Source organism: Motacilla alba, chromosome 9, assembly GCF_015832195.1.
Source record: "Motacilla alba alba isolate MOTALB_02 chromosome 9, Motacilla_alba_V1.0_pri, whole genome shotgun sequence".
NCBI lineage: Eukaryota > Metazoa > Chordata > Aves > Passeriformes > Motacillidae > Motacilla > Motacilla alba.
The window spans coordinates 23,711,683-23,725,186 of NC_052024.1; the positions used below are offsets into that span (position 1 = coordinate 23,711,683).

The 13,504-nt window shown below is 45.0% G+C and overlaps 1 protein-coding gene across 4 annotated transcripts in view; it reads left to right on the forward strand.

The window, feature by feature from the left end:
• Window positions 1-13,258, forward strand: part of PPM1L (protein phosphatase, Mg2+/Mn2+ dependent 1L) — a 65,757-nt gene extending 52,499 nt beyond the window's left edge. For all 4 annotated transcript variants that reach the window (XM_038145661.1, XM_038145663.1, XM_038145664.1 and 1 more), the window contains exons 2-4: window positions 6,268-6,442; window positions 10,487-10,648; window positions 11,730-13,258. In XM_038145661.1, the coding sequence (XP_038001589.1) occupies window positions 6,268-6,442; window positions 10,487-10,648; window positions 11,730-12,079 (687 nt within the window). In that variant the 3' untranslated portion in view covers window positions 12,080-13,258. The remainder of the gene's footprint in view (window positions 1-6,267; window positions 6,443-10,486; window positions 10,649-11,729) is intronic.
• The last annotated feature ends 246 nt before the right edge of the window (window positions 13,259-13,504 follow it).

Below are 13,504 nucleotides of genomic sequence, written 5' to 3' on the forward strand. Positions count from 1 at the left end.
TGGGGAAACACAGTGACTATGTACCATATTATTTAATTAAACTGTGCTTCAGGAAAATTTCCTTTAAATGGCCACTTATATGGCCATTTAAAGGAAAAGATTTCCAATCTTTTGGAAAGATTTCCCTGGCATTGAATCCCTGAGGTTGGAAAAGATTTCCACGACCATCGAGTCCAGCCTGGGCCCGATCCCCACCTTGTCACCAGCCCAGAGCACTGAGTGCCACCTGCAGGTGCTCTTTGAGCACATTTGGTTTCATCTTTCCTTTTTCTGACTGTTCCACTTCACTTGATGCCTCAGGTTTGGCTTTTCTGTGTTTCAGGTTCTGTGCTGCTTTAGTGTGTGGGTCTGAGCTGCACATCAGGGGATGCTGAGCTCTGCACAGAGCAGGGAGACAAAACAATTCCTGCTCCAGCTGGGCACCAAGGACAAATGATCCAAAGCTCAGCCCAGGAGCACAAACAGCGTGGGCTGCAGAGAGAAAAACAAGCAGGGTGGGAGTGCCTGGGCTAAAGCTGGAACTGGACAATGAACTGCAAGGTGCAAATGGAGCAGAGCTGAGCCAAGGCAGAGACCCCGGGAGCGCTCGTGCATTTTGGGACCATTTGGGTTCCTCTTGGGGGCAGCCCTGGCTGGGCTCTTGTGCTGCCTAAGGTGGATCCATGGAGGAGATGCTTTGAATAAATCCCTGCTTTATTCTGGAGCTCTGTCCAGCCTCTGCTCCAGGGCAGCCTGCACAGGGCATCACACTCCTGTTCTCCCTTCCACCAGGATCTGTCTCCCTTCTTTTTTCCTACATCTGCCTCCTCCCTCCTTGTTTTCCCATCTTTTGGAATGAACTGCTGATGAACTTGAGGAATATGAACAAAACACCTCCAGACCATTCCCTGCTCCCCCACCTGCCTTTGGGCTCAATAACCAGAGCTGTTCTGATCCCAAAAATCCCTTTTTTATTCTTTCACGTGTACATTTGTAGAGGGAAGAAGGAATAACATCCAGGCATTGGTGTTTGTCCTGACTGGGCCTGATTTATGTCCCTCCTGCTCTCAGGGGTGCTGCTCTCAGAGTTTGTGTAGTGAAATGCCTCCAGAAAAGGAACAGGCTTTGGAAACTATTTATGGACTGGAATTGGCTGCTGTTCTATTTAATGAAGTCCCTGTCTTTGAGCCTCTGCCATTTAATTAAGTGCTTTATATAATTACTCTGTGACATCAATTCTGTCCACTCTGGAAGGTTTGTCTGTTCTTGAAGGAGGTGTTTTATTTAATGGGAGTTTCTGGGTCCTTCAGCTCGGGAGGAGAAGCTGCAGCTGAATTCCTGGGCAGTGACTCTGTTCCAGGGTGGGATCCTGAGGTCCGTCCTTTTTTTCCTTGGTCACTGATGTCCCTGAAATGTCTCTGATTCCTCCTGTTTTTAGGAAAAGGAGCTGTGTCACTACAGCCAAAGCACCTCTCCCCTCAGAGCCTTCGCATCCTCACCTCTCTCAGCTCCTCAGAGGGAAAGTTTCCTTCTCTGGGAAAAAAACAAAAACAAAACCAAAACCTTTAAAATAAATTTCCCCCCTTTCTTATTGTTTTCTTAAACCCTCAGATACTCTCTCAGTTCTCAAATTCCAGGTACAACAAGCAGGGTTTTCCATGAACAATTCCCTCATGACCTTCCCCCAATCAATCAATCAATCAATCACTCATTATTACCCCACTGTTTATACACCTCGGGATTCCAGGAGCCTTTTTAAGCCCTGGGTTGTGCCACCATCTCGTGTTTCAGCTGCTTAGCACCCACATGATCCCAAAAATCTCTTTTCCTGGCAGCCTGCTGTTCCAGGAGAGGACACAAAAGTTTGCTTTATTCCGGATTAGTTTTCCAGGGACCGGGAATGTGGCTTGTACAAGTGTTTTCCTGACTGGGAAATGGGAAATAATTGGGATTTCGTGGCTCACACGAGTGTCCCTGCAGTGTCACCCTGTCCCTGCTGGGCACAGGGAGAACGGAATTGATCATTTTTCCATCCCAGCTCTTGTTGGCTTCCCTGCTCCTCCTTCCAGCCTTCCTGGCTGCCTCCAGCTCATTTTTCGGGTCACTACAGTGGATTTTTCAAACCCAAAGGGAGGGCAGGACCTCAGAAAAGAACCATAATTACCTTTAACCGGAGCTCATGGAATCTGCAAGTTGTTCCCCTCAGAAATTTTAATTCCTGAAGGAAAATGGGATTGCAGCTTTTCCCCGTTAACCCTTTGTGAGCAGGGTTTGTCCCGGGGTGGAAGGGACAGAGCCGAGTCCCAGCGGTGTCTCCATCCCTCTGGATGAGCCCTGAGGCTCCCCAGCTCCTCTTCCTCACCCCAGAAGGTTTTATCTCATCTCCTCTCCTTCTCCTCACAGCTTTGGGTGGAGCACAAGGCTCGTTATTAATGGGATTTCTTAACATAGAACCTTTTAAGGTCAGACTTAAGGATTGTTCCCAGCACTGGATTTATCTCGTGTAGGAAAAGCCTCGTTGTGCCCCAAGGGCCAACATCTCCTGCTCCTGGAGCTTTCCTGCTTCCCTCAGGGGATTTGTGGCTGGGGAAGGCAAAATGATGATATTTTAAACATGACCACTGCTGTTATTTGAAATTTTCTGTGTGTGCTGCTCGCTGAGCGTTGGGCTTGTGCTGGATGGAATCACAGGAATATTCTGCTCGGAGGAGTGGGACACAGCTTTGTGACCAGCTGCTGAAACCCTCAGCAGCTGAAAACAGATTTTTTTTTTGGTCTCCTGCGTAACTCACCCAGACTGAATCTTCCCAGGTCTCGATTTCTGCTTGGCACAAAGTGAAGTCTCTAAATCAGGAGAGACTTTTTGGCTAAAATATTCCCCTGCTGTCCCTCGGAGCTGGGAGGGAGAGAACAATGGCACAGAAGGATGAATGCTCCTTGCTCTTTAATCGAGTCTAATGGGCTATAAATACATTTTTCTTCCCTCAGCTACAGGAGCAGAATGAAAGGCTTCTGGTAAAACTGGTTTTTCACTCTAAAAACCCCCTGCTCTTTGGAAAAGCTCCTGCACAGAGACACCTGTGGAAATCCCCTGGAGTAGTTTTAAGGCATTTTAATTCCTAATAAAAGCTTTCAGTTCAGGGGCTGCGCTGATGCAGGGCTGCAGAGCTGGAAATGTCATTTCAAGTTGAGTCATTTTGCAAACCTCCTTTTTATTTTTTTTTTCCCTTTCAGTGTTGAACTTGGTGAGCTCAGTAAAATCCAAAATGCAGCATTTTTGCTGCATCAAAAAAAGCTTGGAAAATGAGCAGTTCAGCACCTGTGGAAGTGCACAGGGCTTGTGACACTCTGACCATTATTTTTAGGGTTATTGCTCTTCCTCTCTCCTCTGCCTGTTTATAAATATAAAATATAAATATTGAAAATATTAAATATAAATATAAAAATATTTTAAAATGATCCCTTTTGCTTAGATTTGATTACTGGGATATAAAATAAAATATTCCAGTTAATCCTGCTTGGGTGAAATGCTCCTGGCTGGCCTTCAAATGCAATCCCTGCTCACGAAATTTAGGAAATAAATCATAATTTGGGACCTGGGTTTTCCTGCATTGGTACCCAGTAATGGCCAAGTCTTTTCAGTCATTTTAAAACCCTTTTTTTTTTTACAGATCTTCATTTCATATTCAGCTCATCTCTGCTAATAGTTCCACCCAATTAGCATCAAAATCAGGTGAAATCTTGACATCCTTTTTTTTCTTTTTTTTTAGACTTCAATCACGCCTATTTTGCTTTGTGCCAGCAACTGAATCGTGCCCTTGGGTAAATTCAAATATCAGTCAGAGGGGAAGGTCCTCTCCTGGGCCACGGGGGTGTTTGTCAGAGTCACTGTGGGTGGAATGTTTTCGGAATTATTCTCTCCGGGTTTGGTGGCTCCATCCCCTCTGCAGCAGCTCCAGCTCCCGTTTGGCAGCAGATCCATCAAACACCTGCTCCGGGCCTCATTTCTGCCTTCATTTCCCCACTAATCCTGATTTTCCTCCTGAAAGAGGCGATGATTGACTTTCTCATTGAGATTCAGGGTCGGTGTGTGTGCGGTTTAAATGCCGCTGCGTTTCTCTTTGCTGCAGGAATAATTCCTTTGCTCTCCTTGTTCCTGATATTCTGAATTTTGGGGGTGTACGTGGGGTTGTCAGAGCAGATATTCGGGGTGGGATGACCCAGCTGGGATTGGGTATTTCCGTATCAAATGGAGATTTGGGGACTCCACAGCCCCTCATGGCACCCTTTTTGACCAGGAAAAAAAAACAGGTTTTATTTCAGTTATTTTTTAACATTTATTTACGTTCTTTTATTATTATTTTTATTTCTTTTTGATGGAATTTCCCGCATTTCAGTCTGTTCGGGATGAACAGAAATTGTTGGCTTGGTGTGTTCACCGGGAGAATTGTCCCGTGACTTCTCCGGTCTTGGAGGGAATTATTGATGGAATTATTGATGGAATTATTGATGGATAATTGGTAAATGCAGAGGAACCACACTCCTTGCTGCGGGAGCACCTGCAGATAAACTGGAATTGATAAATCCAAGCACAGTTCTGGAATTCTGATGTTGCACAGGGGGGGTCTAAAGGACAACGAGGGGCTCCAGGAGCTCCCAGGGCAGGGCTGGGCCCAGAGTGGAGATATAATTAATAAAAGTAATCAAATCAAACATTAATAAAGTATACAGTACTAAAGTATTAAAATATTGCATAGTAATAATGGAATAAAAAGTAATACATAAACACAATAAATATTATTTATTAAATAATAAATATTATTTATTAAAGCCATGAGCGCCCAGGGCAGTGCCGAGCCCAGAGTGGAAATAATTGATAAAAATAATCAAATCAAACATTAATAAAGTATACAGTACTAAAGTATTAAAATATTGAATAGTAATAATGTAATAAAAAGTAATACTTTAATCAATTTATTAACTAATTAATATTATTTATTAAATCCATGAGCTTCCAGGGCAGTGGTGAGCCCATAGTGGACATAATTAATAAAAGTGATAAATATTCAATATTAAAAAAGTATAAAGTACTACAGTATTAAAATATTAAATTGTGATAACATAATTAATATCATGTAATAAATAAAAATTAATAAATATTATTTATTTATTAATAAATACTGTTTAATAAACCCATGAGCTCCCAGGGCAGTGCTGAGCCAGTAATGGACATAATTAATAAAGTGATAAATATTAAATATTAATGTAATGAATAATGTAATAATGTAATAAAAAGTAATACATAAACACAATAAATGTTATTTATTAAATAATAAATATTATTTATTAAATAATAAATATTCTTTATTAAACCCATGAGCTCCCAGGGCAGTGCTGAGCCCAGAGTGGAGATATAATTAATAAAAGTAATCAAATCAAACATTAATAAAGTATACAGTACTAAAGTATTAAAATATTGAATAGTAATAATGGAATAAAAATATTATTAAAATAAATGTTATTTATTAATTAATAAATATTCTTTATTAAATAATAAATAATATTTATTAAATCCATGAGCTTCCAGGGCAGTGGTGAGCCCAGAGTGGACATAATTAATAAAAGTTATAAATATTCAATATTAATGTAATAAATAATGTAATAATGTAATAAAAAGTAATACATAAACACAATAAATGTTATTTATTAATTAATTAATATTATGTATTAATTAATAAATATTATTTATTAAATCCATGAGCTCCCAGGGTGGTGGTGAGCCCACAGTGGACATAATTAATAAAAGTGATAAATACTATATATTAATAAAGTATAAGGTACTAAAGTCTTAAAATATTAAATCATAATAATGTAATAAATAAAATGTAATAAATAAAATTTTTAAAATATTATTTATTAATTAATAAATATTATAATTATCAGGATAAAAATTCAGAATAAAAATTTCAGAATAAACGCATTAAATTTGATTCCACTTTTCCGCGTGACGGTTTAAAATTTAGTATAAAGAATTCAGAATAAAAATTCAGAATAAACACATTAAATTCGATTCCACTTTTCCGCGTGACGCTTTAAAATTTAGTATAAATTTTAGTATAAATTTAATATAAATTTAATATAAATTTAATATAAATTTAATATTAATTTTTGCATACCTTTTCAAAGACCCGTGCTGCTGTGGGCGTGCTGTGGGCGTGCAGCTCGGGGTGGGGGTGGGTCTCTGGGTGCCAATTAACAGCAATTAATGCCGCTGTTAATTACACGCAGTCCGCAGCGGAGTACGTGAAGGCGCGGCTGCCCGAGGTGCTGAAGCAGCACCTGCAGGACTACGAGAGGGACAAAGAGAACAGCGTGCTGTCCTACCAGAGCATCCTGGAGCAGCAGATCCTCTCCATCGACCGGGAGATGCTGGAGAAGCTCACCGTGTCCTACGACGAGGCAGGTACGCCCGCGCTGCCCGCGCTGCTCGTCCGGCTGCCAAAAAATGCATCGTTTCCACTCCCTCCCCAAACACCTTCAGCTTCTCTCCTTGTTTTCGTGAAACGTGTCCTCCTCCTCAAGCGGTTCCTCACAATTCTCATTTTCCTGCCCCAAAAATCGCTTGTTTCCCCAAGCCCCTTGTGCAGGTTGAGCTTTTCTCCTTCTTTTGTGAAAAGTTTGTTCCTCCTCAAGTGGTTCCTCACAATTCTCATTTTCCTGCCCCAAAAATGCATTCATTTTCAGTCTTTCCCTTGTTTTTGTGAAATGTGTCTCAAACCTCCTCAAGTGGTTTCTCACAGTTCTCATTTTTCTGCCCCAAAAATCCCTTGTTTTCCCAAGCCCCTTGTGCAGGTTGAGCTTTTCATCCTCCTTTTTATTCCTCCTCAAGTGGTTCCTTAGATTTCTCATTTTTCTGCCACAAAAATGGCTCATTTTCAGTCCTTCCCCAAAGACCCTGTGCAGGTTGAGCTTTTCTCCTTGTTTTTGTAAAATGTTTGTTCCTCCTCAAGTGGTTTCTCATAATCCTCATTTTCCTGCCCAAAAAATGGCTCATTTCCCCCCCAAACACCTTGTGCAGGTTGAGCTTTTCTCCTTCTTTTGTGAAATGTTTGTTCCTCCTCAAGTGGTTCCTCACAATTCTCATTTTCCTGCCCCAAAATTTTATTCATTTTCACTTTCCCTTGTTTTTGTGAAATGTGTCTCAAACCTCCTCAAGTGGTTCCTCACAATTCTCATTTTGCTGCCCCAAAAATCCCTTGTTTTCCCAAGCCCCTTGTGCAGGTTGAGCTTTTCATCCTCCTTTTTATTCCTCCTCAAATGGCTCCTTAGAATTCTCATTTTTCTCTGCAAAACATTGCTCATTTTCAGTCCTTCCCCAAACCCCTTGAACTTTGGTCCTTGTTTTTGTGAAATGTTTGTTCCTTCTCAAGTTGTTCCTCACAATTCTCATTTTCCTGCCCCAAAATTTTATTCATTTTCAGTCTTTCCCTTGTTTTTGTGCAATGTTTGTTCCCCCTCAAGTGGTTCCTCAAGAGTTCACAATTTTTGCCCCAAAAATGGCTCGTTTTCAGTCCTTCCCTGAACACCTTGTGCAGGTTGAGCTTTTGTCCTCGTTTTAGTGAAATGTTTGTTCCTCCACAAATGGCTCCTTAGAATTCTCATTTTTCTCTGCACAACATTGCTCATTTTCAGTCCTTCCCCAAACCCCTTGAACTTTGGTCCTTGTTTTTGTGAAATGTGTGTTCCTCCTCAAGTGAATCCTCATAATTCTCATTTTTCTCTGCACAACATTGCTCATTTCCAGTCCTTCCCCAAACCCCCTGAACTTTTGTCCTCGTTTTTGTGGAGTGTTTGCTCCTCCTGAAATGATTCCTTGTCATTCTCCTTTTACTGCCCCTAAAAAAAATTATTCATTTTCAGTCTTTCCCCAAACCCCTTGTGCAGGTTTTATCCTCATTTTTGGGAAATATTTGTTTTTCCTGCAGCCAGGCTGGCTGGGACGTGTCCCCTCCTGGGTGGTGGCATGTCCAGGGGCTGAGGGGACACTCCTGGCAGCACTTTGAGCTCTGCTTGATTATCTCATTGCTAATCATGGTTTTTGCTCTTTTCTCCTTCACAAATTCCTGATTTTTGGCTTTTCCCAGCTGAGAGTGCACTGGGCAGGCACAAAAGCTGATTTTAAACCCGACACGAGCCAAACCCAGGCAGTTTTGGGGGCTTTTTTTTAACAGTGAGCTCCCACTTTGCAGATCTGATGCTTTTCCTAGCATTTTCTTTTCAAGCAGTCAGAAATGCCTTTTAAATCCTTCTGCAAAATTCACCTCACGCCAGGAGCTTGGCCTGTGGGTTCTCAAAGGCCAGCAGAGGTCAAATGAGGGTGCAGAATATTTCCTTCATACATACAGCTTGCTTTTAATAATGCACAAAAAATCTGCTTCAAAATTTGTTGCTTTCTGTCACCTCTGTTGATCTTTTCCTCACAAAGAATGTCCCAAAATCCTGTATTTTTTTTCCCCCCTTAGTTTGGTCACTCCAGCTCCTCTCCGCTTATTTTCATTTAAAGGAGGCTGTTAGGGAGGAGAAAATGCAGGGAAATTACTGATTCCTGTCAGAAGGAAAAGGAAGCTTTTTCCTTTATGGAAATCTCAGTGTTTGTGTGGCAAAAAATAAAGATTAAAACTGCTTGAAACACGTGTTTGGGGATTTATCTCATCCAGCAAAAATCATGTGGAAACGAGAAGCTCCGTAATGACTGGTTTAGAAAATTCCCAGCAGCACAGCTGTAAATGAAAGCCCAAAATTCCAGCTTCATCAGAGATGAAAACACAGCAGTGGAGCCCCTCATCCTCCTAATTGTGTCCCTTATTTATGAGGAAGGCAGAAAGGGCTCTACCTGCCCTTGGAACGAGAGCTGATTGTGAGCAAGGCACAGAAAATGGGCAGTTGAATATAATCCCAGCAGCTGCTGGTGATCCTGGCTGCTCCAGCCCTCGCTGCTGGCATTTTCCCTTTCTTTTTTTGGCTTTTTTTTCCTCCAGCAAAATCAACTGAATGAGGACCTCGAGCTGCTGGTGGGGCGTAAAAAGTGAAGGAAACAATCCTTCCAAATTGGCAAAATGGAAGCGCTGGTGGTGAAAGGGGAGAGAAGGCGATTTTGCCTGGCAGGGGGTGATGTGAGGGTCACCCAGAGCCACCCTGCAGCCCTGCCAGGGTTTCATCTCTGCAAGGAGGGTGGGCAGGTGGAATTCCAGCAGCTGGCAGCCAGGGAAGCTGCCAGAGGAGGAGTCTGAGGGGCTCCCACACTGATTGTGCCTGGGTGGGGTGGGCAGGGAAGCACTTCCACACCTTCTCCAGGCAGGAAACCTTTCCCATCCCTCTTGGAAGGAGCATTTTGCACCCCCGGGTAAATCCTTCCTCCCCAGGGATGTTTCCCAGAGTGGCTGGAGTTCAGCTGCATCCATTTGCCAGAAGAAAGCTCGAATGCTCTGCGTTTGGCACAATTTTGGGTGTTAATTTGGCCTTTCTGGCAACATCCAGTGTTAATAAAGTGCAGCCTCGATGGACTCCGCATCCCAATGTGGATCTTTCCCTTTTTTTTTGTGAATCTTTCCCTTTAGGAAATCAATCCATCAGAGCTACAAATAAAATGAGTTTGTCTGGAAATAGTCAAGCGCTGGCAAGATTTTTTTCTTTTTGTGAGGTTTGAGAAAGGAAGCTTTAAAAAATGAAAGGAGGCCAAAAGTGACAGATGGGGACAAATCCTCCCCTAATCTCTAAATCCTTTAGTTTAAAAAGTGGCATTCTTGACTAGCTAAGGCTGGGGTAATTTTGTGCAAGAATATTTTCTCCCAACAAAGCTTTGCAGGCTCTTAATCCCATTCCTTTGATTTACAGCATCCCTAAACATCTGAGGTGGTCAGTGCCTGATCTGTGGCAAATTTTGGTTATTTAAAGGCATTCTGGCATTTAATTCTAATGTTCCGGAGAATTCCAGCCTGCTGGGAGGTTCTGGAGGTGGTTTTGTCCTGTATGAAATGGTTTTTTTTCCTTTAATGGATGGCCCTTCTTCCCCAGAAGTCCTGAAAAAAAATTGAGTTTCATTATTGCACAACAAGAAACGAGATGGAATTCATTTTTCCCTGCTGTCAAGCCATCCTGGAGATATTGATATTTAGGGATTGCATCCAGAGCCAGGCCCAGAATGGGGTTTTTTAGCTGATATTTGCTGGTTTTGGGTGAGGGGGCAGGAAGGGGAAGATGGGAACTGGCAAGGAGATGGGAAATGGGAAATATTGCTCCCGTTTTAAGGTGGGCTCAGTGCTCAGGGGGTCACAGCTGGGACTCCCCAGTCTTGGAAGTCTTCCCCGCCTCAGCCATCCTGGCACTCCGTGACAGGAACATTTTCCTGCTGATCAGGAATATCCATTTCACGACATAAACATGATTTTTTCCCACATCTAAAAGCAGCCCCTGTGTCTCTCTGCCTCCCCCCCTGGTGTTCCTGCAGGCACCACGTGTCTGATCGCCCTCCTGTCCGACAAGGAGCTGACCGTGGCCAACGTGGGCGACTCCCGGGGCGTCCTCTGTGACAAGGATGGCAACGCCATCCCCCTGTCCCACGACCACAAGCCCTACCAGCTGAAGGAGAGGAAGAGGATTAAGAGAGCTGGTGAGTTGTTGGAAGGTTCAGCTTTTGTTGGTCACTAAAATTGACATTCCTCCCGGGAGAGGGTGGGAAGCGCCCGACTGAGGCGGCAGCAGATCAAATCTCCTGTTCTCCACCTAAAACTCCAGGGGATGGCACAGGGCAGAGGTGGCAGCAGATCAAATCTCCCCTTTTCCACCCAAAATTCCACATGGCAGAGGTGGCAGCAGATCAAATTGCAGTTCATTGTCCAGTTCCAGCTTTAGCCCAGGCACTCCCACCCTGCTTGTTTTCCTCTCTGCAGCCCACGCTGTTTGTGCTCCTGGGCTGAGCTTTGGATCATTTGTCCTTGGTGCCCAGCTGGAGCAGGAATTGTTTTGTCTCCCTGCTCTGTGCAGAGCTCAGCATCCCCTAAAGAGGAGCTCAGACCCACACACTAAAGCAGCACAGAACCTGAAACATAGAAAAGCTGAAATCTGAGGCATCAGCTCCCACATTCTGAGCTCTGTAACCCCTCAGAACCTTTGGGGGGTCTGGCAAAAACCAGAGAGCTCCTTGGATGTTCCAAAGAGCTCCTTGGATATTCCAAAAAGCTCCTTGGATGTCCCAAAGAGCTCCTTGGATGTTCCAAAGAGCAGCTTGGATGTTCCAGAGAGCTCCATGGATATTCCAAAGAGATCCTCAGATATTCCAAAGAGCTCCTTGGATGTCCCAAAGAGCAGCTTGGATATTCCAAAGAGCTCCTTGGGTGTTCCAGAGAGCAGCTTGGATGTTCCAGAGAGCAGCTTGGATGTTCTAAAGAGGAGCTTGGATATTCCAAAGAGCTCCTTGGATATTCCAAAGAGCTCCTTAGGTGTTCCAAAAAGCTGCTTGGGTACTCCAAAGAGCAGCTTGGATGTCCCAAAGAGCAGCTTGGATGTCCCAAAGAGCAGCTTAGATGTCCCAGAGAGCAGTTTGGATGTCCCAGAGAGCAGCTTGGGTGTTCCAGAGAGCTCCTTGGATGTCCCAGAGAGCTGCTTGGGTGTTCCAGAGAGCAGCTTGGATGTTCCAGAGAGCTCCTTGGATGTCCCAGAGCGCTGATTGAAGCGTTGCTGTTTCCCCCCAGGTGGGTTCATCAGCTTCAACGGCTCGTGGCGCGTGCAGGGCATCCTGGCCATGTCGCGCTCGCTGGGCGACTACCCCCTGAAGAACCTGAACGTGGTGATCCCCGACCCCGACATCCTGAGCTTTGACCTGGACAAACTGCAGCCAGAGTTCATGATCCTGGCCTCGGACGGGCTGTGGGACGCCTTCAGCAACGAGGAGGCCGTGCGGTTCATCAAGGAGCGCCTGGACGAGCCGCACTTCGGCGCCAAGAGCATCGTGCTGCAGTCCTTCTACAGAGGCTGCCCCGACAACATCACAGTCATGGTGGTGAAGTTCAGGAATAGCAGCAAAGCAGAGGAGCAGCAGTGAGGAGCCCCCGGGCCCGCTCAGGACTCAGAACAGTTCGTCCGTGGTAGGAAGCTCTAGGAACGCCGTGCGGGCTCTCCCGCAGGAACGGATCTCGCTGGGCTCTGCTCTCAGCTTGGCAAAAGGAGCAATACAACAAATCCATGCTGAGCGACCACAAGAATCCAGTTTGTCCCCTGTCCCTGCCCCGCGCCCTCGCTGCTCCTTAGGAACCGACTGGAACCTCCCATTTCTCACTTTTCTTTAGGATCCTGTGTCGGGTTTGGGTTTGATTCCTCCCCTCGTGTGCCAGCCCCAGGCTGGCTCAGGGGCACGGCAGGGTCAGGGCAGTGCTGCTGCTTTTCCCTCCTGGGTGTCACGGCTCAGGAGCTGCTCTCGTGTTCCTCATCTCTGTACCCTGCAGTGGTAGGGGTGGGTAGGAGAAGGGTTTGTGATGTGAAGGAGGAAGAGGAGGCAACTCTCAGCCTGCTGCCACTGCTGGCTCTCGCTTTGTTTAACCTCCCCCCAGAATAAACCCTGCCAAGCATGTGAGTAGGTAGAGCTCCTGAGTTACCACGTTTATTCAGGCTGTGCATTACTCTAGGACAGTTCTTCTAGGCCATATTGTATCCAAACCAGCTCGTGGTGAACTTCAGCAAAACCCTGGGGGTTCTGAACCTCCTGGACGGGAGCAGAGCTCAGCGGTGGTAGCAGAATGTCTGTCCTTCACCGAGAATCACCCTGACCTTATTTCCGTGGCATGGACTTGGAAAGAGATGTGAGAGAAAATGAATTTGACTTTTGGGAGCCTCACCCAAGCAGGGCGTTCCTCAGAGCTACCTAGCTGGAAGTCAAGCCTGTGAAAGACTTCCTTGTTCCACTGCAGATGGATTTGTGGTGTTAATCCCGGGGCAGACCCCTCTGAACGGGCTTTTGGGATGACATGCAAATGCCAGGCAGCATCAATGCACTGTAGAGATGAAAGGTTGTGTCAAATCTAGATTTTAAAAGTATGTTTAGATCTAACTTTCAGTATTTAATTGTATTTTGGGATCTGTGACTGCTGTAAGTTGGAATGAGGACAGTTTGGGTTTGCTGCACCTCTGGTACCAGCTGTGTCATGGCAGAGGGACAGGGCAGGCAGGATTTTGTATGGCTCCTTTATCCTTATCCTGCCTTACAGAAGGCCCTGGGATCTCCCCAGAACGTGGTCCTGGACAATCTGCTCAGGTCTTCAGGGCGATGGAGGCTGCCTGTGTTTGGGTGTGGAGCTGGGTCAGGGCTGTGGTGGATTCCCTGGCCTTGCCTGTTCTTGGGAAAGTCCAATATTCCTCATTTCCCAGCTGCCTGGCCCACCTGCAGGGTGAGCTGTGCTGGGGAGGTGCTGAGGGGGTCGGGGTCTCTCAAGGCAAGAAATCAAAGAGCACAAACTTCTGCTCGAGAGGGAAT